General features: G+C 41.1%; 1 protein-coding gene and 1 long non-coding RNA gene across 2 annotated transcripts in view; one reads left to right on the top strand and one right to left on the bottom strand.

The window, feature by feature from the left end:
* Chn2 (chimerin 2) overlaps positions 1 to 12586 on the top strand; it is a 299931-nt gene extending 287345 nt beyond the window's left edge. Inside the window, exons 10-13 of the mRNA XM_027939645.3 lie at positions 3718 to 3795; positions 5704 to 5841; positions 7554 to 7659; positions 10787 to 12586. Of these exons, the coding sequence (XP_027795446.1) occupies positions 3718 to 3795; positions 5704 to 5841; positions 7554 to 7659; positions 10787 to 10958 (494 nt within the window). The 3' untranslated portion in view covers positions 10959 to 12586. The remainder of the gene's footprint in view (positions 1 to 3717; positions 3796 to 5703; positions 5842 to 7553; positions 7660 to 10786) is intronic.
* Positions 1 to 26063, bottom strand: part of LOC114096185 (uncharacterized) — a 67695-nt gene that overhangs the window by 18569 nt on the left and 23063 nt on the right. The window contains exon 2 of the long non-coding RNA XR_003583379.2: positions 12794 to 12859. This is a non-coding gene — a long non-coding RNA (uncharacterized lncRNA). The remainder of the gene's footprint in view (positions 1 to 12793; positions 12860 to 26063) is intronic.

Here is a 26063-nt window from a genome sequence, read left to right on the forward strand (position 1 = left end):
CAGCAGTTTAGGAGGCTGAGGATCACAAGTTCCTGGATCACAAGTTCAAAGCCAGCCTCAGCAACTTAGTGAAACCCTGTCTCAAAATAAAAAATAAAAAGGACTGGGGATGTAGCTCAGTGGTAAAGCACCCTCGGTTCAATCCCTAATACCAAATAAAAAGGAAAGATGAAAGGAAGGAAGGAAAGGAGAGAGGGAGGGAAAGATAGGGAAAGGAGGAAGAGATAGATCTTAAAATGTTCTTCTATTAAGTAATACAGAAATTACTGATCAACACATACATCCACTACCATATAAAAATTCACTTCTAATATTGGTTCTGTTTATTTCAAAGAAAAGATTTCAAAGATTATAAAGATCTATGTAATGAAAAATCAAGTTGACAAGAAAAATAGTAACATTTCCCCCCCCCAAAAAAAAAGTTATTTATATTATGCTAGAATGATCTTTCCTTTATTTTTGCTTCCTTTGGCCACTATTCAGTATCAAATATTCAGGACATAATGGACCAGATCTGATCGGGGAGAATTTGTGTTGCTGAATATAATTTGCATAATTGACCCGTGATTGTATTATATTCCACTACATTGGTATCCATTATTGTGTCCAAATTGCCTTAATATATTCTACAGGTTTCTATTCATTGGACAATGAGCCTATTCTTTCCAAAACAAAGCAGGACACTGTAGCTTGTTATCTCAAGCCTTTTAAAGATAGGAAATGATCCTGCTTCTCCTAAGGATGAAAGCTATAGTCCTTCTGAGAACTGGCTCATTTAATCTCAGATTGTGAGAAATGCCTCCTTCCTTTTCACCACTGTGGCTGTTAGAATTCAATGAATGCTTTGGGATCTGGTGAAGGTGTCCTTGCAAGGGCTGACTAGCCCAGGAGAGGAGAGGCACCCCAACTCTGGCTGAGACAAGTGGCCCTGGGTCCTACTGTGTGAAAGGTACTGCAAGTTTGGGGTCAGAGGCTGCATGCAGTCACAGCAAAGGACAGGAACTTGGCTTTATTGGAGAAGCTGGAATCCTGCTACAGTAATCCTTCTCCAAGTAACTTTAGGGATCCAAAGTTCCTGTCATGATTGACATTCAGGGAAGAAAGACCTTGGGGAGAATAGCCCTAAGTCTACCCAGTGCAATAGAAAGAGTGGCCCAGATTGGAAATTTATTCCAAGAGACTACACAGGGATTGGAGCTGCAGATGATAGAAGCCTTCAGGTACAAGCTGAATCCAGCAGTCATCTAGAAGAAATTCACATGACACCTTCCCACCTGCATGACCACCACTGCCCACATGACCCTGAGCAAGCCACTTGTGAGTGGAATCAATTACACTTTATAAGGTGGTTGTGAGGATTACATGAGTTGATACATATAACAGATCTAGTGTAGTGCCCAACATACAGGACCCGTGTTACTTCTTGTCACCTTCTCCCAGAATGACCAACCTCTAACTCCACCTCTCAATCTGCCTGTCTGACCCTATTAGCCCAGGTGTTTCAGTGCTGTCAAGAGATCCTGAATAATAGCATCTTCAACAAGACAGATATCTGTTTACCTCTCCAGGAACAATCCAGGCATTTGGCCGTGGTCTAGGTCTAGTCAGGCAGCTCCCTGGGGGCTGCGACCCAGGCCCTGCACCTGTTGCTCTGTCCTGCTTGAGCATTGCCCTTGTCTTCTCCCCCTAGTTGGCTGCCAGTGTCTCATCTGCATTCTAACCAACAGGAAGGGGGAAAGGACAATCTCTTTCCCTTTAAGGTCACAACGCAGAGGCTGTACGCATCACTTCTGCTCTCTCTGCATTGGCCAGAATTTAATGGACATTGCAGTGGATATTTAAAAAAAAAAAAAGGTTCCATCACAACAGAGAGATGGGAGAGCAAATATGAAAAGGACAGCCGGCAGCCTCTGCCATTCTGACAAACTCCAACCCCTCCTTCATGACTTCCTTCAAAGATGAGCTCCTCAGCGAGGCCTGCCCACATTCATCTCCTGTCAACCTGCAGGATTAGTTGCCCAGCTCCGAGGCAGCACCTGTTCCAACATTATTGAGATAAGTTTTCCTGTGCCGTCTAGAATAGGATGGCACCCCGGTTTCATTCATCTTGTGGGTTAACTCCAGTTGATGAGCAGTGGCAACTGTTGCTGAAACAAAAGAGCTGAGATTAACTGAGAGGAGAGGAGAAAGGCCAGTATTTATGCTACATAGTGTTTTTTGTTTCTGATGCAAAGCTAATACAGATTCTTTCATATGGTATATAGAATATAAAAAAATGTTTACCAAATTAACAAAAAACAGGAGCCTATATGCCAGTAATCAAGAGTTTGACAGCCAGGCACTGTGGCACATGCCTGTAATCCCAGCAGTTTGGGAGGCTGAGGCAGGAGGATTATAAATTCAAAGCCAGCCTCTGTAACTTAGTGAGGCCCTAAGCAACTCAGCAAGATCTTATCTCTAAATAAAATATAAAAAATGGCTGGGTATGTGGCTCAGTGATTAAGTACTCCTGGCTTCAATCCCTATTACCAAAAGGAAAAAAAAAAAGTGTTTGACAAAAGTATATTGCAAGAAGTATACTGCAATGGAAGCTATTTGTTTGCTTATTTTTTCCTATAGTTATAGTTTTGACAGCAGTTAACTTTTGGCATATGAATTCTGAAACCTGGACCTCTATTTATTTATTTATTTATTTATTTAAAGATACTGGGGATTGAACTCAGGTTCACTAGACCACTGAGCCACATCCTGAACCCTATTTTGTATTTTATTAGAGACAGGGTCTCACTGAGTTGCTTAAGGCCTCATTAAGGTGTTAAGGCTGGCTTTGAACTCGCGATTCTCTTACCTCAGCCTTCCAAACCACTGGGATTACAGGCAAGCGCCACGGTGCCTGGCTCTGGTCCTCTATTTTTTCTGATACTTTTGATCTGATACATCACCCACTGTGTATATATGAGCAGCCTGCAATTAGAACCTATCTTAACAAATCAATAAACTTGAGGAGTGGAAAACAAGTCTCTTTGACCTAAATACATAGTGATAAAGTTCCAAAACCAGTAAATGGAATTTTATTTTCCTACATCTGTTTGTATGATCAGTTACCTGAAGGCATAACAATGAAATCAATAATGCTTAGTTATTTAACATATCATCTTACGATTACACATAAAAAAGTCATAAAATTTTAATATCTCCAATAGAATCAGGATAATATGCATTACACCCACATAAATATGTATGTGTATCCAGCACAGTGCCACAGACAGCATAACCCATGGAAGAGGACAGGGTTTCGGCCAGATTGCTTCCCTTGTGAAATGGGTGTCCAGCAATCTGATGAACAAAGGAAGTAGGAGACTATGGTTAATGAGAACCTTAAATTTGGGGGTTGCTTTGTAAATCCAGGCAGGAAGAAGGCCAGATCTCCATTGAGATCCCCAACCTAACAAGCAAAGGGACACAGACTTACATGGAAATGGGACAGGCAATCCAAGTTCTGACTCAACAGTGTGTGCCATAGAAGATCACTAATAATATTTGTTCATTTACTCATAGCACATAGTGTACATTTAAAATTAATCTTTTTTTAAGATATTTTGAGACACTGAGATTAAAGTGTATGTCTCTCTCCCCCTCCCTTTCTCTCCCTCTCCCTCTCTCACCCTCCCTTCCCCCACTTCCCTCCCTCTGTCCCTCCCTCCCTGCACCCCACAGGATTAAAGTCAGAAGGCCTTTACAGAGTGTCTGGGTTCACTGAACACATTGAAGATGTCAAGATGGCCTTTGACAGAGGTGAGTTTGTGCTCTCTTGAATGCCATCTGACTTAGCTCAGTACTCCTCTGATGGAACCAGACTCATTCATAGTAGGAATTGAGCTTCAGAACTACTGAGTATTATTCTTCAGGAAGCTGAGCAATGATGCTTTAAAAATATCCCAGTTCTCTCTCTCTGGGGGAAGTGTTTCCTTAGAAACTGTGGACAGGTGACCACATGAGGAGGAAGTGAGTTTAACCATTTGAAAGCCAGCCAGTCCACATGGCCCTGGAGCACTCCTCTGCATGCCCATCTTTTTTCTCTTCTCTCAAAACTCCACAAAAGGGAGCATACGGATGAGAGTCACCAGCGCTGAAGGAGGGGAAGCCAGGGGAAGTTTAGGAGGTACCTCCTCTGTTATTTATGATTACAGCATACAGTTCCCAGTGCCTATCATCTCTTAGATCAGACATAGGCCAACCTGGAGAACTTGTTAAAAATACAGACCACCAGGGCCCACCTTGAGGACTCATGCTGAAATCTGGATGAGCCCAAGTATCTAGATTTTTAATAAACAATCCACATAATTCTAGTACAGCCAGTCTGGGCCTGGGGTGCCTACTGGATAGAGTGTGGTCCACAAGGTCTTCCATGATGTGGCCTCCCTATCTGCTCAGGCCAATCTCCAGTTCCTCCTCCATAATGGACCTTACATGCCAGCCTCCCTGAAGGACACTTTACATGCCATCACAGAGAAGCACCCAAGTTCACATGTTCTGTCTATCTGGAATGTGTGCATGTTTGTCTGGCAAACACCTGTGAATCATGAGTCAAGTCTTCTGTTGTTCACGAAGCCTCTCTGGCCACCCCACGCTGACCTGAGAGCTCTGTTTCCGTCCCCTGCATCACTGTGTGCTCATATGTCTCCAGGGAGCATCCCTTCTTCTTGTAACTGACAAGTTGTGATTTCTCTCTAGCTGGAACTATTCGAAGGGAGCATCTCTTTTCTTTGATTCACCAGAGCCTAACTGTGTTTGCCCCATGCTAGATTCTCAATAAATGTTTGCTAAATATGTAAATGATGGGATCAATATGGTATATATGGCAGGAAGAAGGTTTTACTATTGTCTCTACATCCAAGAGCTGTTTTGTTTCCAGAACCAAATTTGCTAAAGCATTTGTTCATTTCATTTTCCACACAAAAGATGTTAATAGTCCCATGTGATCGAAACATTTTTTTTCATGTATTTATACATGATTTTTTTTTGCAATACAATTCTTATTACACATATTTACCACAATTTTTCATATCTCTGTTTGTATATAAAGTAGGTTGACACCCAATTCATACATGTACTTTGGATAATGATGTCCATCACATTCCATCATCCTTGCTAATCCCTGCCTCCTCCCTTCCCTCCCACCCCTCTTCCCTATCTATAATTTTGAAACTTTTTTTAATCCAAAAAATTTCATAGTCAGAGGTAGTTAGAATGGACTGGTATTTACTAATGGTAGAATAAGAAGTAAATATATAAATATGTGTGTGTGTGTATACTGAGAATGATTGTAAAAAGTGCTAATAAATGCAACCTCACCTATACATGAGGCGAGGTTAAAATTTCCCAGATTGAAGTCCAAGGGGCTAAGTGAGCCTGAAAGAGACAGAAGTAACTGAAGGAATTCAACAATTAGTTCATGTACATGACCTTCAAATCCAAGTTCAAAGAATACTGATGGAGATGTAGTAGAACTGTTCATTGTTGTATCTTTCTTTGATTTTCTTTCTTTCTTTCCTTCCTTCCTTTTATCTCTTTCTTTCTCTCTCTCCCCCCCTCTCTCCTTCTCTCTCTCTCTCTCCTTCTCTCTCTCCCTCCTTTCTGTGCATGCCTTCACTTGGTGAAATACGGTCCTCATTAGGACTTGGATTGCTGGCTGTTTTTCAGATGGGGAAAAGGCAGACATTTCTGCCAACATCTATCCAGACATAAACATCATCACTGGAGCCCTGAAACTGTACTTCAGAGACTTACCCATCCCTGTCATCACGTATGACACCTATTCCAAATTTATAGAAGCAGCAAGTGAGTATTGAGAACTAATTTTTTATTTGTACCAGACTTTCAGTACATTGCTTTCACCCTCAAGAAAATTAAAACTCAGAACTGTTGAAATTATTGCCTGAGCATTTTGCCAAGTGGGCACAGCAGTACAGTTAATAGAAAACCAGGCATAGCTCACCAGCTGAGCTGGACCAGCACTAAGCCAAGTCTGTGGGGCAGAAGCCGGGTGCCAGGCAGTTCTGTCTCTCCCAGTCACTCCCTGTACACTGAGAGCCAGCACAGTCAGGCCCATTCTATTGTTGAAAACGTGAATAGTTTTGTAGTAAAAAAAAAAAAAATCAAATGTTCTCCAAGGAGAGCCGTATTGATGAGCTCCTTGCATCCTCTAAGCAGAATCACATTGAGAATGGATCCAAGTTTTGCCCATTAGTGCTCTTCGAAATTAATAGAAGGCCAAGAATAAACTATGCCAAGTATCGCGCTACAACCTCTCACCCATCGGCACTCATCCTTCCTCAGCCACCGTGGCTCATTCCCTGCTTCCCACCAGGCCCACTGCCCTCAGGAGAGAGTGGAATAAAAGCAGAGGGAATATCAGGGAAGTAGCTATGTTTTCCCAGGAACAATTAATAATGAGAAAGGGGAGAAGCATGACAGAGAAGTTAATCCCACCTTGAGGAACATTTTTTGGTTCACTTTTTTTTTTTTTTTTTTTAATCTTTAATGGTTGAAAAGTACAGGTTTGTGCTGCTAAATATTCTAATGAAATACCTGACAGGAAGAGACAAGGGCAGGTTGGGATTCACGCAAGCTGTACTTTCCAGATGAGTTATGGCCCTGCTCCCTGTTAAGACCGTTCCTTCCTGGATTCTGGTGGTCTTAGGCAGGGAAGGCTGGGTACCTTCCACCCCAGGAGGAATGGCAGGAAGGCTTTCTTTGACTGTCTGCCAATACTGTCGGAGACCCGGACTCCAGAAGCATGTCCTCTTCCTGGCATGTGCCCAGTATCTACATCCTAACCTGGGCTGTACACCAAAGTAGACCCTGCCAACAATCTAGTGATACATGCCATTAATGCAGGCTGTGTTGGCTGGCCTACCTGCCAATGTACTTGCATTGAAAATGTATTTAGTGGGCTGGGATTGTGGCTCAGTGGTAGAGCGCTCGCCTCGCATATGCAAGACCCTGGGTTTGATCCTCAGCACCACATAAAAATAAACAAGTGAAATAAAGGTGTTGTGTCTAACTACAACTAAAATATAAAATATCAAAAAAAAGAAGGAAAATATATTTAGTGATTGAAGCCAGCCAGGGAGAGACTTACTAGACAATTTCAAGGGCACAACACCAGAAGTAATATAGCTTAGAGTCTGTGTTAGTGAGATCCCCAACAAATCTAGTGTTCAGAAGGGCAGTGTAGTCTGCACGTGTCCCGCCAGATTATAAGCATTCTCCTGGGCCATCTGCTCCTGGAGGACGAGGACAGAATCCACCATCTGACCACCCACATCATGAATGTTCAACAAGCCTGTGGTGCTCAGCCCAGACTTTCTGTAATGAGGCAGGACACAAACTGACTCATTTAAGTGAAACAGTATCTGAAATTACATGACTTTGTTAGACTCTCCCCATTTCTGGATAAAACAAACAGAAAGACTTCTTGTTAGCTCTCTGAAAACGTTAATGGTACAATGTAGCTCTGCACTCATATGGGTTCTATATGATCTTCACAGAAATCTCCAATGCGGACGAAAGGCTGGAAGCAGTCCATGAAGTGCTGATGCTACTGCCTCCCGCCCACTATGAGACCCTGCGGTACCTAATGATCCACCTCAAAAAGTAAGCGGATGCCTCCTCTTACTGATCTGCCCCTGGGGCAGTTAGTGCCTCCCTGATGCACAGAATGAGCAGGTGCTTCTTGAAAGTGGACTGTGCTGCCTCCTGGGGCTAGCCCCACACGTGGCCGCGAGGGCCTTTGCTCTGGGTCAAGAGCTGCTTCACGTACTTCCCATGTGTCATTCCTGGGAGGTGGGTACTGCTGGGAGCACTCACTTTCAGGGGCCATGGATGAATTATGGGTTTGTTTGAGCCATCTCAAGGCAGGGGGGTTGCTCTTCTGAGAACTCTCAGTGAAAACCCCCTGATTCAAGACCACTCAGTTTATGTGGACACCCTGCTCGTTGGCTCAGACAGTCCTGGGTTCAAACACAGCACCCAGAAGTAGAGGAGATGGGCATACCCTGCTAAGCCCCAACCAGGTTGTTTTTGTCACCTCATCCAGTTTTCCTCAGGAAGTTCTTTACACTGGATCCCATTGGTTCCTACCCATTTAAATAAAGCGTGGGCTCCATTTTGTTGTCAGATCCAGTCTCCATCAGAGCTGGATCATCCAACCATGCCCCCACTTTTCACGTATTTCCATGTCTTGTCTTTATTTCTTAAATTTCTCATAACTTTAATATTTCTAATCTGACTCACCACCCTAGTTCAGGGAAACTGAGTAAACATCAGTACACATTGGATTCAACAATGGATTACACAGTGGAATACACATCAGATGTCTGAATCTTAGAGAAGTTAAGTGGCCAATCCACAGAGGTGAACCCAAGTTTGAAATCCAGGAAGAACGAACCAGAGCCCACACTCTGTCTTAACTACTTGTCTACCCTGCCTCCATAGCTGCATCTTGCTCCAATACATGCCTCGTACTTACTTCATCTCATCTTCCACCAACTGCTCACCCTAACCCCTGATGCCTGGAACCGGTCTTTCAGAGCACATTTCCAACATGATCTCTTGTTTTTGTTTTTCTGTGTCTCCAAGCAAAAAAAAATTCCCCAAAACTTAGTGGTGGCTTGAAACAATAAAATTAATTATCTCATAGTCTCTATGGGCCAGGGATCTGGATATGGTTGAGCTAGGTGCATCTGGTTCAAGGTTCTTAATGAGTTTGCATTTGAACTGCCCGTCAGGCTGCAACGTCATATGAAGGCTTGATGGGAGAAGCAGTCACTTCTAAGTCACTCAGAACATTGTTGGCAGGACTCGGTTCCTCAGAGGTTATTAGGCTGAAGGCTCACTTCCTCACTGGATGTTTGCTGGAGGTCACCCTCATTTCCTTACCATGTGGGTTTCTCCACAGGCAGCTCACAAAATGGCAACTGACTTCCTTCCAAGCAAGCAAGCAAGCAAGGGCACCCACGATGAAAGACGGTCTTTTTGTCTTTTTAGAAGTGACGTCCTATTGCCTTTGCTATATTGTGTTTCTTAGAAGCAAGTGACTAAGTCAAGCCCATACTTCCAGGAGGCAGGGACTGTTGGGGGCTATCTCAGACAGGATCTACCACACACTAAGCTATGTATGTGGAAGCCTGCAGGTGGAGATGTTTGGATGTTTCCAGGATATTATAGCCTTAAATCTTCCCCTTAAATCTCTTTTTCCTTCCTTGTACATTTATTATGAGATTAACAAGTTGTTCTTTGAATATTGGAGGGATCAGTGTGCTTCTATGTGTCTCTCCCTGTTTGTTGAAGATATATGTCAGCTGCCCTTTCTTAGATACAACGGACCAAAAAGTGTCTACAGTGTCCAAATTACAGATCCACTCAGTAAGTAAAAAGAAGCAAGTTGAGAATATTGTATAAGTTTTTCTGCCTTATAAGAATTTTGCTCAGATCCAAGGTGATCAGAGACAGTAACATAAAGCTCAGAAGATTCCTATTTTGATGAGTTTACTGAATGTAAGAGTGTAATGATTTTGGGATATGTAATAGACTATGAGTGTCACATCTGACTTTTAGCTGCAACTTGTTTCTTTCATTTCAATTAATATCATAATTAATTAAAATGATAATAACACTTTGTAAAGCAAAGTGTCTCTATCAGGAAGAATGCTGGCAGCTCCCAGCTGAACTGTAAATGTCAATAATTTCAGGGTTTTATTTTAATGGGTTTGCTAGACATTTTATTTGATCAGGTGTAGTGCTTAACCTCATAAGGCGATGTGAGTATTTTGAACCTCTAGCATGTCTTCATTCCTACCTTCTTCTTAGCTTTGCAGCATGAAAATGATCCAAACTGAGTTGACTTCCTAAAATAATACTAAGCGGCTATTCCTAATGATCTCTCATGGAGTAATCAGAAAGGGATGGCCTCCAGTACAAAACCTAAACACATTTTCATTATCATTTGCTCTGCTTTGAAGAACCTTCTTCTTTTTAGATCTATGATGAACAGTCTAAAGCCTAAATTCCTGAAAGCAAGAATCTGGGAGATAGTGATTCTATTGCATTAGGAAGGAAGGAAGCCAACTCTGGCGTTTGAATTTCATTCCTAAAGGCTCTGCTATTCTTATTTTCATGTCAAAATGATGATTTTCAATTCCAACGATAATTAGTGCTCCAGACCTCATTCTGTGGGAACTAGAAATAATGCCCAACCGCCTTCCAGTTTGGCCACCCCCCAGGGGTTCCACTGTCCCATGATAACGGCCTGGCTACATTCTACAAGCAAGCATTCTCCTGTGGCACCAGCCCTCCCAGCAGACAGGAACTGCACTTAGCTTCCCATTCTGCAGCTTACAGGCCAATAGGAAGCGACAAGGAAAAAGATGTCCATAGATGACCCATAAGCCAATTGGTAATCCTCTGCCCCTCCAAACCAATATTCCTTAAATGATAGTTTCATATTTATTTAGTGAGAAGGGCTGATTTTCCAATTTTTAAAATTGTGTCTATACTAGATTCATATGTCATTCACTTCCACTGGCCGAAGGCAACATTAACAATTTAAAATAAAAACAAATCGGAAAATTGCCTATTGAAAAAATGCCTTTCTGCCATTCTGATTCGCAATTTGCTTTTGCAATTTCCTGAGCCAGAGATAGTCTTGGGATTTAAGTATGTAATCAGTATGGAAATTCATCCGCATGTCTACATGACGTCTCTGTGTGTATTTGTTTTGCAGGGTTACTATGAATGAAAAAGACAATTTCATGAATGCAGAAAATCTGGGGATCGTGTTTGGGCCCACCCTGATGAGGCCCCCTGAGGACAGCACTCTCACCACCCTCCATGACATGCGGTACCAAAAGCTGATTGTGCAAATTTTAATAGAAAACGAAGATGTTTTGTTCTAATCCATCAGGGAGATGAGCTGAATGGCCCCAGCCCTATCCAAGCTGATAGAGCTAAAGAAATAAACATTTCTTACACTTGATTTGCTTTTCAAACAAGTGACAGAGTTTCCTGGACCGCAGTGGATCGCAGAGTCTAGTACTGTGTCTCATAGACACGCCCTCCTCCACATGAGAACAAGGGTGAGGGCGAGAAAAGCCCCTGGCCTTGGGTCTTTTGCCGTGCCTCGTATGTATGTCTGTTTTGCTGGAAGAGTGATTAATAAATCTTTCTTTAACTTATTAAAAAAATGTAACTTTTAAGCTTCAGTCTTATCAGTAATAAAAGGGAACTTAATTCATAAAGGTACTTGATACAGTTATACATTTTCCACTTACAAAAAAGAAGACAATTCTATATGTTAAATGTTAAATGAAACCTATATTGTAAAATGTATTTTTATTTTAGCTGCAAGAATGTTATTTTATTTTAGCAAACAGAACTCAATGCAGTGCATTGATTATTACCCTGTGTTCCTTGTCCCAAGTTCTTGCTGTGATACCCTGAAGAAGTTGACCACGAATGCAGTATTACCTTGACATACCTCTGTCCTTATCAATGCTTTTCAGTGAAATTTCACCTGCCACATGTGTCCCTGCTTTTGATAGTTTTTGCTCTTAAGCACTGGCATTCTGCTATCGTGTCGTGTAGGTTTATAGCAATTATAGGATGGCCTGAAGCATCCCCAGATTTTCTTCCCATAAAAAAAATTGTGAATTCCCAAAGTATGTTTTGAAATTGGTCATGGTCCTTTCATATTATGTGTGTATATCCTCAAACATGCAGAATGCGGCTGTTTTACATAAAACAATTTGAGGACACAGGATGTTATCTGGGCCATGTAAAAAGTTAGCCCTTGGCCTCTTTCCTCTTTGGCCAAGCTTTTAGAGCTCATACCTTAATGAAAAGTTGAAATTTTTTGTCACATTTCGGTATTGATGCAAAGTGAACCTGCAGAATAACTGTCAATTATTTGTATTTTTGTTTTATAAACAAAACTATTTTTAAAGTAAGAATGAATAGGTTGATTTTTGCCAGCTATATCTTCCTCCTTGAGAAAAGTAGCCCTGTTTGGAAAAATTTCATATGATTTTATTTCTGTAGTTCCATCCTATTGGCTATATGGATCTTTAGCATGAGCCTTTCCCACCAAGATTTCTATATTTTGTAACATAGGTGAAATATTTAAAACATCAAAAACTGTAAATCTAGATTTGTTTTTTAAATCCAACTGCCATGTCTTTCCCTCTGATTGTCTGAGGTGATTCATGTAATTATTCACAAGTCTCGTTTTGGAGTGGCCAGAAGAGAATCACTGTGTGTTATGTGGCGTGAAAGGAGGAGCAGAGTGTGTTGTCCTGGGGAGTCCTCGGGGCCCTGCAGATGGACAGATGGACTCTATTTGCACCTAGGGGTCAATATAGCTTGGCCTGGTCCCTGCTATTGGCGTTCCTCTCGACTGTACAGATTTGTTTGTTGTAGCTTATGTACTTCTTGATACTGTCAAAAAAATTATCTGGAAATGGTTTTATTTTGTGAAGTGAACAATACTTTGTAATTTATGATAGTGTAAATGGAAGGACAAAGCATTACCTGTATTAAATTCTTCTGTCTATCATTCTGGTATATTGTCAGGGAAGTGGTATCTGGGAGAGGCTGGGGGAAATTTTTCAAAACCTTGTTCTCATATATTTGGTGATAGATTTTTCTATCATTAACAACCCAGGGGAGAAAGCAGAAGTGGCTCATAGAGTCCCCACCTGGCTGACCCACTCCTCCCCAGCTTCCTTTTTCTTACCCGCCTCCAGGTTCAGATCCCAGTGCTTCACCTTCCCTTTCTAGAAGGCTTCATTGCATTTCTGCCCTGCAAAGAGAGGGAGAGTTTAGAGAGAACTGCCCTACATCAATGAGGAGAGAAGAACAAGAATTTTGAAATCAGAAAGGCCCTAGCTGGAATTCTTGATCTGTCTGTTACCAGCTGCAGATGACCTTGGAAATGAGTTTGCTCATCTGACAAATTGGGGATAACATTGTGATCCTCACATATTATCAGTAATAGTTATTCCTTATTATTATTTTAAGAGTCATGACTTAGAATGGGGAAGAATATAACATGGGGGCAGGGATGAAAGAAGCACGAAAAGAAAAGGATTCGTCCAAGGTTAAGTCCAAGTCTAAGTAATATTAAGGGATATTACAACATGCTCTATAAAATACAGTGAGGTTCACTCTATCCGGTGTGCTTCCAACACTCGATCCCTCTGCTTCTCTTTAGTATGAAGCCTGCTTACCCACACCTGCCTCCCTACCATCTTGACATGGCTCACCTTATTTGCTTTGAAATTCCTGCTATTATAATAACTTTGATAGTTAGACGGTAAAGGAGGCAGCACCGTTCCCAGTAACCCACTATGGAATGGTCCACCACTAAGTTTTGGGGGGCAGGGAGGGATGGAGGAGACCCATTATTCTCTCCTGTTAACACAAACTGATATTTCAGATTTCCTGGTCATGACAGGGGTGCTATAAAAGAGAGGATGGTCCATAACAAAGAATGAAATTATGGCATTTGCCAGTAAATGGATGGAAATGGAGACTATCAAGCTAATAAGCCAGTCCCAAAAATCAAAGACCAGACATTCTCTATGTGGATGATAACACACAATAAATAAGGTGTGGGAGGGAAGAATAGAAGTTCATTGGAGCCAGCCATGGTGGCTGAGACAGGAGGATCATGAGTTCAAAGCCAGCCTCAGCAATGGCAAGGTACTAAGCAACTCAGTGAGACCCTTTCTCTAAATAAAATATAAAATAGGGCTGGGAATGTGGCTCAGTGGTCGAGTGCCCCTGAGTTTAATCCCCAATAAGAAGGAGGAGGAGGAGGAGGAGAAGAAGAAGTAGTAGTAGTAGTTGTTGTTGAAGTTGTTCATTGGATTAGACAAAGGGGAATGAAGAGAAGTGGGATAGGAAAAGGAAAGATGGTAGAATGAACTGGACATAATTTTCTATGTTCATATATGAATACACAACCAGTGTAACTCCACATCATGTACAACCACAAGAATGAGATTTTAAATTATACTCCATGTATATACAATATGTCAAAATACACTCTACTGTCATGTATATCTAAAAAAAACAAATAATGTTTTTTTAAAAAATGGGGCTGGTAAAGGATTCAAGGAGAGCAGCCTAATAGGACAAATGAAGGAGAAGAAGAGACAGTGTAAAGAGCATTGGAAAGAAACATTATGGAAGTGAAGTGCTGCTGGGCTGTTCTGACCCCACTGACAATCAAATCCCATGGCATATACATGCCCAACTTTCATCAAGCCCCTGTGTATAGTCTTTCATTTTTAAAATGCAGCATTTATTCATTTTCAACAAATATTTGTATAACATTTATTAATGGGCCAGGAACTGAATACTTAGGGTCAAGGAAAAGGCTTATCTTATGGGAAGAATTAAATAATAAGTTTGATCTGGCTAGAGAGAGGAAACTGGTCATGTTAAAGGTTTTGAACTCTAACATAAGGGGAATGGGAGCTACTAATGTTTTCTTTTTAAATAAACTTTTAGTTATGGAATGGGTTTATATTTAGTTCTTATGTAGCCCCTCAACAAACTTCCCCTTGTTATGGTTTGGATGTGAGGTGTCCCCCAGAAGCTCACATGTGAGACAATGCAAGAAGGTTCAAAGGAGAAATGATTGGGTTGTGAGAGTCTTAGCCCAATCAGTGAATTAATCCCCTGATAGGGATTAAGTGAGTGGTAACTGAAATGGTGGGGTGTGGTTGGAGGAGGTGGGAATTGGGGACATAGCTATTGGGTATATATTTGTATCTGGCAAATGGAGACCTCTTTCTCTGCCTTCTGATCACCATGTAAGCTGCTTCCCTCTGCCACACTCTTCTGCCATGGTGTTCTGCCTCACCTCAAGCCCCGAGGAATGGAGCCACCCTTCTATGGACTAAGACCTCCAAAACTATGAGCCCTCAAAGAAACTTTTCCTCCTTTAAAATTGGTCTGGTCAGATCTTTTAGTTACAGCAGCACAAAAGCTGAATAAAACACCCCTAACATTAAAATCTTACCCAGCCACAGTATATCTACCAAGACTAAGAAAACAGCTGGCACACTACCACTTGCTAAAGCCCAGACTTTATTCAAATTCCATGGGTGTTTCTGTTAATGTCTTAATTTCTGTTCCAGGACACAACCCAGGCCAAGACATTGCACTTAGCATTCATGGGTGATATGGGACAGATGGTACAACCTGAGCTACACTGTTAAAAGATGACTTACTTGATGTGTAAGCAGGTAGGGAGTGGTGAGGGCAAATGCAGTGGGTCATGTGTTCATTGTTGTCATTGAAGACAGAGATGATGGTAGCCTGGATTGAGTAGCAACAAGATAGAGATAAATAGAAATGGCTTAGGAATAGAAGTTTGGTTATAGTTTGGACCAAGGAATTCATGATGAGCCATAAGTTGCTTAATATGGCAACTGTAGAATATTTACTGAAACGGAGATACACAGAAAGTAGGGGCTACTGGGTAAAAGAAGTAGAAAGTTTTGGACATGATGAAATGGAGACGTGTGTGCAAGTTTCAAGCAGAGTGTTATGTGAGTAATTGAATCAACAGACCTGAGCTGGAAATATGAATTTGGAGTGACTCTGTAGAGATAATAATTGATAACCCAGGATTGAATAAAAATACCCAAGAATACAGAACAGAGAAGTACAGAGGAGGCCCCATCCAGAGTTTTCTGGAGTACCAACATTAAGGATGGAGGAAGATAAAGGAGAAAAGACAAATGATGTAACAAATAATGTAACAAAATATAGAGGATCTCACAAGTACAATTCTATTCCATCTTTAGGTTTGCTTCACGATGTCCTAATACATTTAATTGTTCTGCTTAGATTTATTTTGCTACATGAAAGCTATCATGTTAGAACCTGTGCTTTGGAGAGATTTACTTAGATACTTCTTAAATGCTAATTGTGCTTTGCTTTGATTGTTTGGTTCTCCCCTGCCTCCTCCCCACCCCCCAAAAAAATTCAGATGTTGAAACCTAATCCCCAGTGCAGTGGAACTCTTGGGAGGTGATGAAATAGGTCATGTGGGTGGGTCCATCATTAATTGGGTTGGTATTCTCATAAAAGAGGGCACCCTTATCCCTCTTACCACATTAAGACCCAGTAAGGAGATAATGGTCTACAAGCCAGAAACATACCCTTACCAGACACCAATTCTTCCAGCACCTTGGTGTTGGACATTCTAGTCTCTAGAATTGTAAGCAATAAAATTGTATTGCATATAAGTCTCCCTATACATGATTTTTGTTATAGCAGCATAAGTGGACTAAGACAATCAGTGGTATTGTTGCCATTTCCTAAACTGAGTTCAAAAGATGTTTTTTTATCACACTCGAGGATCTTCCTACTACTGTTTGTGCATACTTCTAATACAGAGCATTACAAAGTACTACAATTATACATGCAACTGTCTCCCACTAAAACCCAAACTCCTTGAGATCAAGAACCATGTGCACTTACATGGATACCAAATAGCACATCTCTACTCATCTTACGAATCCCAACTCAATGGCTTCCTCCCTTTTGAGGCTTTCCAGGACTTCTCCAGGCAGAGAACATAGGAGGTGCCAGCCATAAACATGTAAAAGCAATTTATGGATTGTTCAGAAAGCTATAGAGTTGGTTTAACCAGAGCATAAAGTGTGAGGGTACAGGAAGCAGAATGAGATAAAATAATCAGTACTAGGCGAGAGAATAAAGAACCCATGTACAAAGCAAAAGGATAGACTTCAAACAGACTTAAAAAGATCTATCACATGGCACCTGAAGGATAGACCAGAGGTTGTAAGGCTAGAGACACAAAGTTAATTAGGAAGCCGTTATAGGCAATGATAGCTTGACTTGGATCAAAGAAGGAGGAATGGAGAAGAGAACTGGATATGAAAGTGATTTTAGAGGTAATCAGGATTTACTGATTTACTGATAAAACCTATGAAATTTTTATGGGTCAGCAGGCTCACAACTTTTGGAATGGTCAAGGTGACCCCTCCCCACCTCATGAAAAATCCCAATGTAGCAAGGTCAATATATGCTAATATTTCATATAGATTCGACTTCTTAAGCATCAATTATTGACTTTTAATAATGGGACAGTCATTAACCTATAAGAATCAGTAGGCCTATCAAGAAAGTTTTACTGCACATAAAATAAAACTCTAATATAAAAGACTTAAGCAATGAGGACATTTATTATCTCAACAAGAAGTCTAAATGTAGTGGCCTGGAGTGGTGGTGCATGCCGATAATCCCAGCTACTCAGGAGGCTAAGGTAGGAGGATTGCAAGTGTAAGGCCAGCCAGGGCAACTTAGTGAGAACCTATCTCAAAATTTAAAAATGTTTAAGAAGAGCTGTAACAGAGAACTGGAGATGTAGCTCAGTGGTAGAACATTTGCTTAAGCATGTGCAAGGTCCTGGGTTTGATCTCCAGCACCACCCAAAAGAAAAAACGATGGAAAGAGAGGCTGGGTATTGTAGGTCAGTGGTAGAGCACACAGTCTGGGTTCAATCCCCAGTACTATAAGAGAGGGAGGGGGAGAGGGAAAGCTACAGAGTTGGTCTAATCAGAGCATAAAGTGTGAGGGTACAGGAAGTATAATGAGATTAAATAATCAGTATAGGTGAGAGAATAAGGAACCCATGTACAAAGCAAAAGGATAGACTTCGAACAAACTTAAAAAGATCTATCACATGGCACCTGAAGGGAGGGGGGAGAGGGAGAGAGGGAGGTGGAAAGAGAGAGGGGAGAGATATCTCCACTTGCCAAATAGAAATATATACCCCAAAACCATGCCCCCAATGCCCCATTTCCTCCAGCCACACCCCACCTGCCTCAATTTACTGCTCAATTAAACCCATCAGGTGGTTAATTCACTGATGGGTTAAGGCTTTTCACAACCCAATCCTATCTCCTCTAAACTTTCTTGTATTGTCTCACACATAAGCTTTTGGGGAGACACCTCACATCCAAACCATAACATTCTGCCCCTGGCCCCCAAAAGCTTAGGACAATCTCACAATGCAAAATACATTTTGTCCATTTCCAAGAGTCCCCGTAGTCTCAACAATTCCATAATTGGTCAAAAGTTCAAGACCAAGGTCCGGAAGCTTGCACCAAGAGTTCTTGTAAAAATCAAAAGCAATTTACAAGTATCCAATATATAAAGATACAGAGTAAACATTTATTTTTACAAAAAAATAGGGGCATAGAAAGCAGGGATGTGACCAAAGCAAGACTGAAACCCAGCATAGCAAACAAGGCTTGTAGCTCCAACTCCAGCTTTGGGGGTACATGGCATGGTGATGGTCTGTCCAAAGGGCTGTGTAGCTCCACGCCTATGGCCTTGTTGGTTGCAGCCCAAGTGGGCATTCTGTTGGATTGTCTCTACTAGAGTCCTGCAGGTTTTCTAGGACAATGTTCCACTTAACTAGCATTTCTTAATCGTGGGGCTCTCTACTGCAGCTTCAGCTTTCTCCTCACATCTCCACACAGCACCCCCTCAGGGACTCCATCCCTGCTGCACCTTGCCCTCCCAGGCCTTCCTTTAAAATCTTGGTGTCTCCATGACCCCCTCGCTCCAGTATCCTGCATTCCTGCAGAACCAGCACCACATGGTTAATGCCAAGGTCTGCTGTCATCTGGAGCAACAGTCAAGCCTTCAGGGCACCCTGCTGCAGCCACCTCTGAGTATCTCTGTAGCTGAGCATGTTGAAAAAACTTCCTAGGCCCCCTTGTGCAAGAAGGATTTTCCACTGGTCTCTTCTCAAAAGAATTTTTATTTTACTTCCTTGAGCCTGAGATGGATATGGTCTTGCCAGTCCTGAGATGGCCTCAAGCCATCTTTCTTATTGTCTCTGGGCAAAAGTCTTCAGGATTTCTTTAGTGGCAGTAATGTCTTTAACAACTGCAACTTCCTTAGCCCCAGTTTTACTCCTGCCTTTCAAGTCCAAGTTTTTCAAATCTTTCTGCTCTGCTTTGTGCCCCTGAATATCACGATAAACTTGGCTAAAAGCCATCAGCAATACCCATGCCACTTCATGAGTGTTATGCTGCCTAAACATTTCTTCTGCCAGATTTAAAAAAAAAAAAAAAAAAAAAAGCCCATTGCTTTTAAAATCAGCCTCACAGAAAGTTTCAGGACACGGGCATAATGCAGACTACTTCTCAGACAGATCATAACACAAAGAGCTACACAAGCCCTTTGGACAGACCATCACCATGCCGTGTTATGCCAATAGAGTCCTCTTTCTCTAAACCCCCTTGAGCTCTGCCTTCAGTGTCCACAGTCCTATTGGCATTCTGGTCTTCTGAGCTACCACCAAAATCAGCCATTAAGCTCCACTTACAACAATCTAAAGCATTTCCATTTGTACTGCCATACATCTCAAAATTCTTCCAAAAAGTCTCAAAAAGTTCCAAATGCTTATGAACCACATGGTCAGGTTAATCATAGCAACAACCTCTCTCCTTGTACCAATTTCTGTTTTAGACAGCTTTTTCACTGCTGCGACTAAAAGATCTGACCAGAACAATTATAAGAGAGGAAGAGTTTGTTTGAGGGCTCACAGTTTCAGAGGTCTTAGTCCATAGAAGGCCAACTTCATTCCTCATGGCAGAAGAATGTGGCAGAGGGAAGCAGCTCACATGGCGATCAGAAGGCAGACAGAGGTCTCCACTTGCCAGGTACAAATATATACTCTATATCTATGCCCCCAATTTCCACCTCCTCCAACCACACCCCACCATTTCAGTTACCACTCAGTTAATCCCTATCAGGGGATTAATTCACTGATTGGGCTAAGACTCTCACACCCAATCATTTCTCCTTTGAACCTTTTTGCATTGTTTCACATGTGAGCTTCTGGGGGACACCTCACATCCAAACCATAATATCCATTTAGAGAATATAAAGACCTAATTTTCTAGTTTAATCACAGTTTACATAGAAAATGGTAGCCTGATTTGGCTAGAATCTGGTGCAATGTAGACAGGAGAAGGTCAGTGCTAGGTCTTGTTTAAATCACAGTTCTATCAGTTTCTAATAGTATGTCTTTTTTTTTTTCAATTTCCTTGTTATTAAAATGAACTAACATCGGTTCCTATTCCACAAAGTTATTGTGAGGCTTAAGATAATCTATGAACAGCATAGAGTCTGGGGCCCTGAATAAACCAGCAAATGCTTTTCTGAAAAAATCCAAAAGCTTGGGGAAATGTTCATGAGAATACTTCAACCATGAGTACCCTTTCTTCAATGTTATAAGTTATGGTCACTGTCTAGCAAATAAGAAAGTTAAGAGGATATTAGCAGATTACTGCCCAATGAGCTTTGGAAGCCAAGTCACCCTTTTGCCATGCAGAGGGATGTAGTAGAAAGACAGCATGGTATCCCTACAAGAACACAGGATTTAAAGTCCCAAGACCTGACTCGGTTGCAGATCAAGGCTTTTAAATGTTTCTGAGCTTCAGTTTCTCTCTTTTGAAACATGAAAAGTAATGCTTTCCTGCCTGCTCAACACACCAAACTCATGGAATTAACCCTGAAGCCAGATGAGCCAGAGCAGAGTACTATCACGATACACTCTTAGACTCCACAGCATGACTCTCTTCCCCCACCCTCAGGATCTTCTGTCCATTCTCTTTATAATGCACAAGACTCTTGGTGCCTCCAAAAACACGTCTTGCCCTACTTTCTCTTAGGTGATCACATCCACTCTGGCTTCTGTCAACAAATCCGAATTATCCACAAGATCCCGTAAGCTACTTAATGCCTTGTAACAAATCTCTTCTGCTTAAACTGACCCATGATCTAGTACTCCTAGGTCAAGGTCAACGTGCCCTTGACTCCACCATTCAGCTCCATAAAACCTTCACATCCACTGATCTTCTGAGATTTTAGAAATACAGATTAATTAAAGGACTTCAACCCAATTTACTCATTTCTCCCCATTCCTTGACACAATTTACAGCATTACTATATAAGTTCAATATATCATGTTTTAAAGAAGTGGTATCTTATTCTATTGTGATTCTACAGCCTAATTTTGAAAAGAATCCATATTGATACATAGAGATCTACTTCATCCATCTTAACTATTCTGAAATGTTTTGTTTAATACTTTATCCTTTTGGCTACTAGTAGGTATTAGAATCATCTCCTTCTTTTTCACTGATACCAACATTTGCATGGATGTATTCATTAGAATAAGTCATTCATTGCTAGATCACAGAGCTGCACAACATCCGCCTTATCAAATGAAAGCTCCTAATGCTCCACATCTTCATCAGCTCTTGGCATCACCAGTTTAAATATCTTTGCTCAAGAATGATCTATTTTTCTTTGAGTGCACATTTCATTGATTACCACTAAAGAAACATCTTTTATGGTTTAACAGCAACTTAATTATCTTTTATGAATTGGTCATTCATAACTTTTATCTTTTCTCTATTGAGCTATTTCCTCTATGCCTACTAATTGGTTGGAGTGGGGGCTGTTTTGTTTTGTTTTATGAGGTAGGAGATCGAACCCAGGGTCTCATTCATGCTAGCCAATCACTCTACCACTGAGGTACATTGTGAGCCCTACTGTAGTTCCTTGTAAATTCCAAACTATTTCTTTACAGTTATGTGCGATGTACGTATTTTCTTCCAGTATCCATGTTCAATCATTTTCTTTATAAACTTTGTGCTTCATATATCTTATTTATACAATTAATCTGAACACTCAAATCATAAAGCTATTCCTTATATTTTTTGTAAGGTTCTACACTTTTCACATTTATGCCTGGAATTATGAAGCAAAGTAGGGATTAATGTCATTTATTGAAAAGAGCAGTGTTTTCCAATATTGTAGCCAGAAAAACATGGCTGTTGAGTACTTGAAATGTGACTTGTCTAAAACCAGATGTATGGTTAAGTACAGATACACTCTGGACTTCCAAGACCCAGTACCAAAAACATCAAATATGCCTATAATTTTACAATGATTTACATGTTGAAATAATATTTTGAATATTTGGTACTAAATATATTGTGAAAATTTATTTCACATGTTGCCTTTTACTTTTTGAAATATAGGCTATTAGAAAAATGTTAATTACAAATGTGACTCATATATTATGTTTCTGTTGGATAGCTCAGGAATAGATCATCTTTCCCCAATGTGAGAGGGCTCTCCTAATTTGTCATAAATGGAATTTCCATAATTTCATGGGTCTGTTTCTGGACTCTCTGCTCTGTTGAGAGATCACACTGTCTTAAATTTTATGACTTTATAGGGGTTTAAATATCAAATTGCCATTCTTGTTTGTTTTCTTCAATACTTTCCTTTTTCTTAGTTACTTCCCCGCATGAATTCTAAGACCACCTCGTCTAGACTTACCATCCCCTCCCCCAAACAAGACCTACGTGGGATTTTAATTAAAATAGCACTTGATTTCAATTTGGGGCAGAATGGACGTTTGAATTCACAACTATGGTAATGTTCTTCTTTTATTTGGGTCTCCTCTTTCACTCATTAATAGCATTTGATGATTTCCTGCTCACAATCTATGCTCATCTCTTAAAATATTTACTACTAGATACTTGATCATTTTGTTGCTATTGTGAAAAGGTTATTTCTAATACAATTCTAAAGGATTGTTACAGATATCAGGAATTCTGCTAATTTATATATATTAACCTTTTATCCAACAACCTTGCTGAACAAGCTTATTAGTTCTAACATTTTATCTTTAGATCATCTCAGATTCCTACACAACCAAACTGTGGACCACATTGTCCCTTTCTTTCCAATGCTCCTGCCTCTTTTCTTCTTCTTTGCTTACCATGGCGGCTAGGACCTCCAGACACAATAGCAGTCAGCCTCACTTTGCTTCTGAGACTTGAATGAGAATATATCTAAAATGTCAGTTAAACGATGTGGGTTGTAACCTCACCCTCATGGTTCTCAGACTTGGTATGTGTCAGAATCACCTGGAAAACTAAAAAGAGCACAGATGCCAGGTTCACTGAAAAAAGAGCAAGCCTGAACCTCTGAGTTTTTGCCAAATTTCTCAAGTGATTCTGCTAAACACCAAAGAACGAGAACTGCTGTTCTTCAAAAACACACTTTATAGTAGGAAAGTATGCCTCTTGAGAGTTTGACTAAATGTCTTTTCCTGAAATCTCTTAAGATAATCTCTAGATCACATTTTTTTCCTTTACTCTGTTAACACAGTATATTACATAAGTAGATTTTGTCCTGTCAAGCCACTGTTACACTCCTAGAAAATGTTTCACCCTGTTATACGTAGCGTGCTTTTTATATGCTTTTTTTTTTTTTTTTAAGAATTACCTATCTAGCTCTTTCTTTCCATTTTATTTTTAAATTTTCCATCAGCGCTGGGGATGTAGCTCAGTGACAGAGCCCTTGCAGCATGCCTGTGGTCTTGCGTTGGATCTCCAGCAGTGAAAAAAAATTAGAAATTACATCAAGCTTCACATATGTAATTGTGATATATTAAACAGAACAGAAGCTTATCTCTCTCGCATGTAAAATTCCAAAGCAGGTGGTGGGGTCTGATGGGGCGGCTCCAACAGCACCAGGGACCAGGTTATTCTGTGGGATGGTTGCTCTGGAGATCACCCGCCTATGGGTCCCGCACACCACACTGCCTCCTTCTATGGCCTGCATTTAATTCTCTTTGCCTCCCAGATTCTGGCACTTCCACTCCCTGCCAACATCCATTTCTGCTGGGACCTCCCAGCCTGGATTGGGTTTTCTTCACACCTAAGCCCTCTGGGGCTCCACAAGGCCCACAGTCACACATGCACTCCACACCAGCAAGTGGAAGGCCCTCACTCCCACCTCTGCCCCTTGCTCATTCCACCAGCAGGCCCTGTGCCTTTAGAGTCTTCTAGGCCTCAGTCAGGTATCTCCCTCTGAATCCCCCATCCTTGAGGACACACATTGAGCTCTCAGAGGAGCTCTGAGGAACCCCAATCGTGGGCTCCCATCACTGAAGAGCCATGGCACTCAAAAGAAATCTCTCTCAAATGCTATCATATTTCTTGCTCACTCTTCTACTTTTCTTCTTATACACTCTCAAGATGGAGGATGAAGCAAAGATCACAAAAATAGTGTTCATACTCTCTCAGCATCTCTTTCACAGTTGGGCTGGCATCTATTACCTCGCTCTCTGGGGCCTTAGCTGAAACTTGACCACCACCAGAAAAGTCTCATTTAAACCCCTGTAATGAGGATATATTATTAATGGGGATAGGTTATCCTGAAAATCAGAGACAAGTTGATTTTTTAAATAAATATTCAAGCAAATGTTAAGACTATCTAGTTGTAGGATATTAACAGAAGTGCAGATTCACTTGATAAATTACTGTCTACTATCAAAGGCTATCAGATCACTCGATCATTCCAGAATTCATTTCAGAAAAACTGAAAGTAACATAATGCCTATTAACATTGGACTTATTAAATCACTTGTGATATTGCAGATGGCAGATACTATTCAATCATTTAAAAAGTATTTTTCTAGGCTTATTAACTTAGGAGTGGTTCCCTATTTTAATAATGAAAGAACATGCAGATGATGATTCTGTTCTTGTTTTTAAAAGTGCTATCCAGTGCTTCTGCTTCTTGCAATGTGAAGAAAGAAATAAGCTAATACAGCCATCCTGATAGGTCAGAGATGGGATATGGGGAAAGGACCACCCCTTAGAGCTCTTGCTCCACCCAGGGCCCTTACAACACTCCCACCTGATGCCCCTTTCTGTGAGGGGAAACTGGGCCATCCTGTGGTTAAATGGAGGAAGCCTAGACAACCACAAGGGGAATTCAAGACCACGAAGGGAAAAGTCCCCAATCCTGGGCATGCACAATAGCCCATGGGACTTATCAGAAGTTAACTTGCTGCTAGTTAACTTATTAGTATTGCAGTGTGCTCACCTTCTGTGCATTTTCCTGGGAAAAACAGAAACTTACCTATGGGCACTAAAAAAGAAATTTTATAAAATAAAGCTGTCAATAAAGGTGTCAATCAATCCCAGATCCAGCCAGGGGAGAAGGCAGAGAACTAACACCACCCAGTAAAAGCCAGCTTCACAGTGTAAACAGGCCCCTGAGCAATTTGGTAGCTCAAGCCACTTAGCTCTCTCCGAGTATTACCTTCACTTTGAATAAATTTCTACCTTGTCTGCCAACTTCTTGCATCTTGCTCAATTCTTTGTTCTAGGCACCAAAAACCTGGATCTGGGACCCTCCAGGGACCACTTCCCTTGCAATGGTAATATTCCTTGACTCTTTCGTTTCTCCTGCATACCACAAGCAGACCATCAGCAAAAGCTTATTGGCTTTCTATACTTCAGAACATGAAGGTGTTCCTTGACTTCCAATGGGGTTATGTCCCAATTAGTCTATCATTTTGGGGCTCAGGGGGTACCAGGGATTGAACTCAGGGGCACTGAACCACATCCCCAGCCCTATTTTGTATTTTATTTAGAGACAGGGTCTCACTGAGTTGCTTAGTGCCTTGCTTTTGCTGAGGCTGGCTTTGAACTTGCAATCCTCCTGCCTCAGCCGTCAGAGCCCTTGGGATTACAGACAGGCACCACTCCACCAGCTAGTCTATCATACCTTGAAAATATAAGTGGAAAGTGAACTTAATCCTCCTGACCTACCCAACACCACACCTTAGCAACACAGTACATGTGCTTTCCCTTATAATTGTGGGGTGACAAGGAAACGCAGCTTGCTACAGCGACCCAGCATCAGGAGAGAGGCTGTTCTGCATAACACTAGCCTGGGAAAAGACATAAATTAAGTACAGGTTCTACTGAATGGCTATCATTTTTGTACCATTGTAAAGTCAAAACATTTTAAATTGAACCATCATAAGTTAAGACCATCTATATTCACAACCATACCACTTTCACTGTCTCCACTGACTGTTACCCATTTGCTCCAAATAGCCATCA

Source organism: Marmota flaviventris, chromosome 1, assembly GCF_047511675.1.
Source record: "Marmota flaviventris isolate mMarFla1 chromosome 1, mMarFla1.hap1, whole genome shotgun sequence".
Classification (NCBI taxonomy): domain Eukaryota; kingdom Metazoa; phylum Chordata; class Mammalia; order Rodentia; family Sciuridae; genus Marmota; species Marmota flaviventris.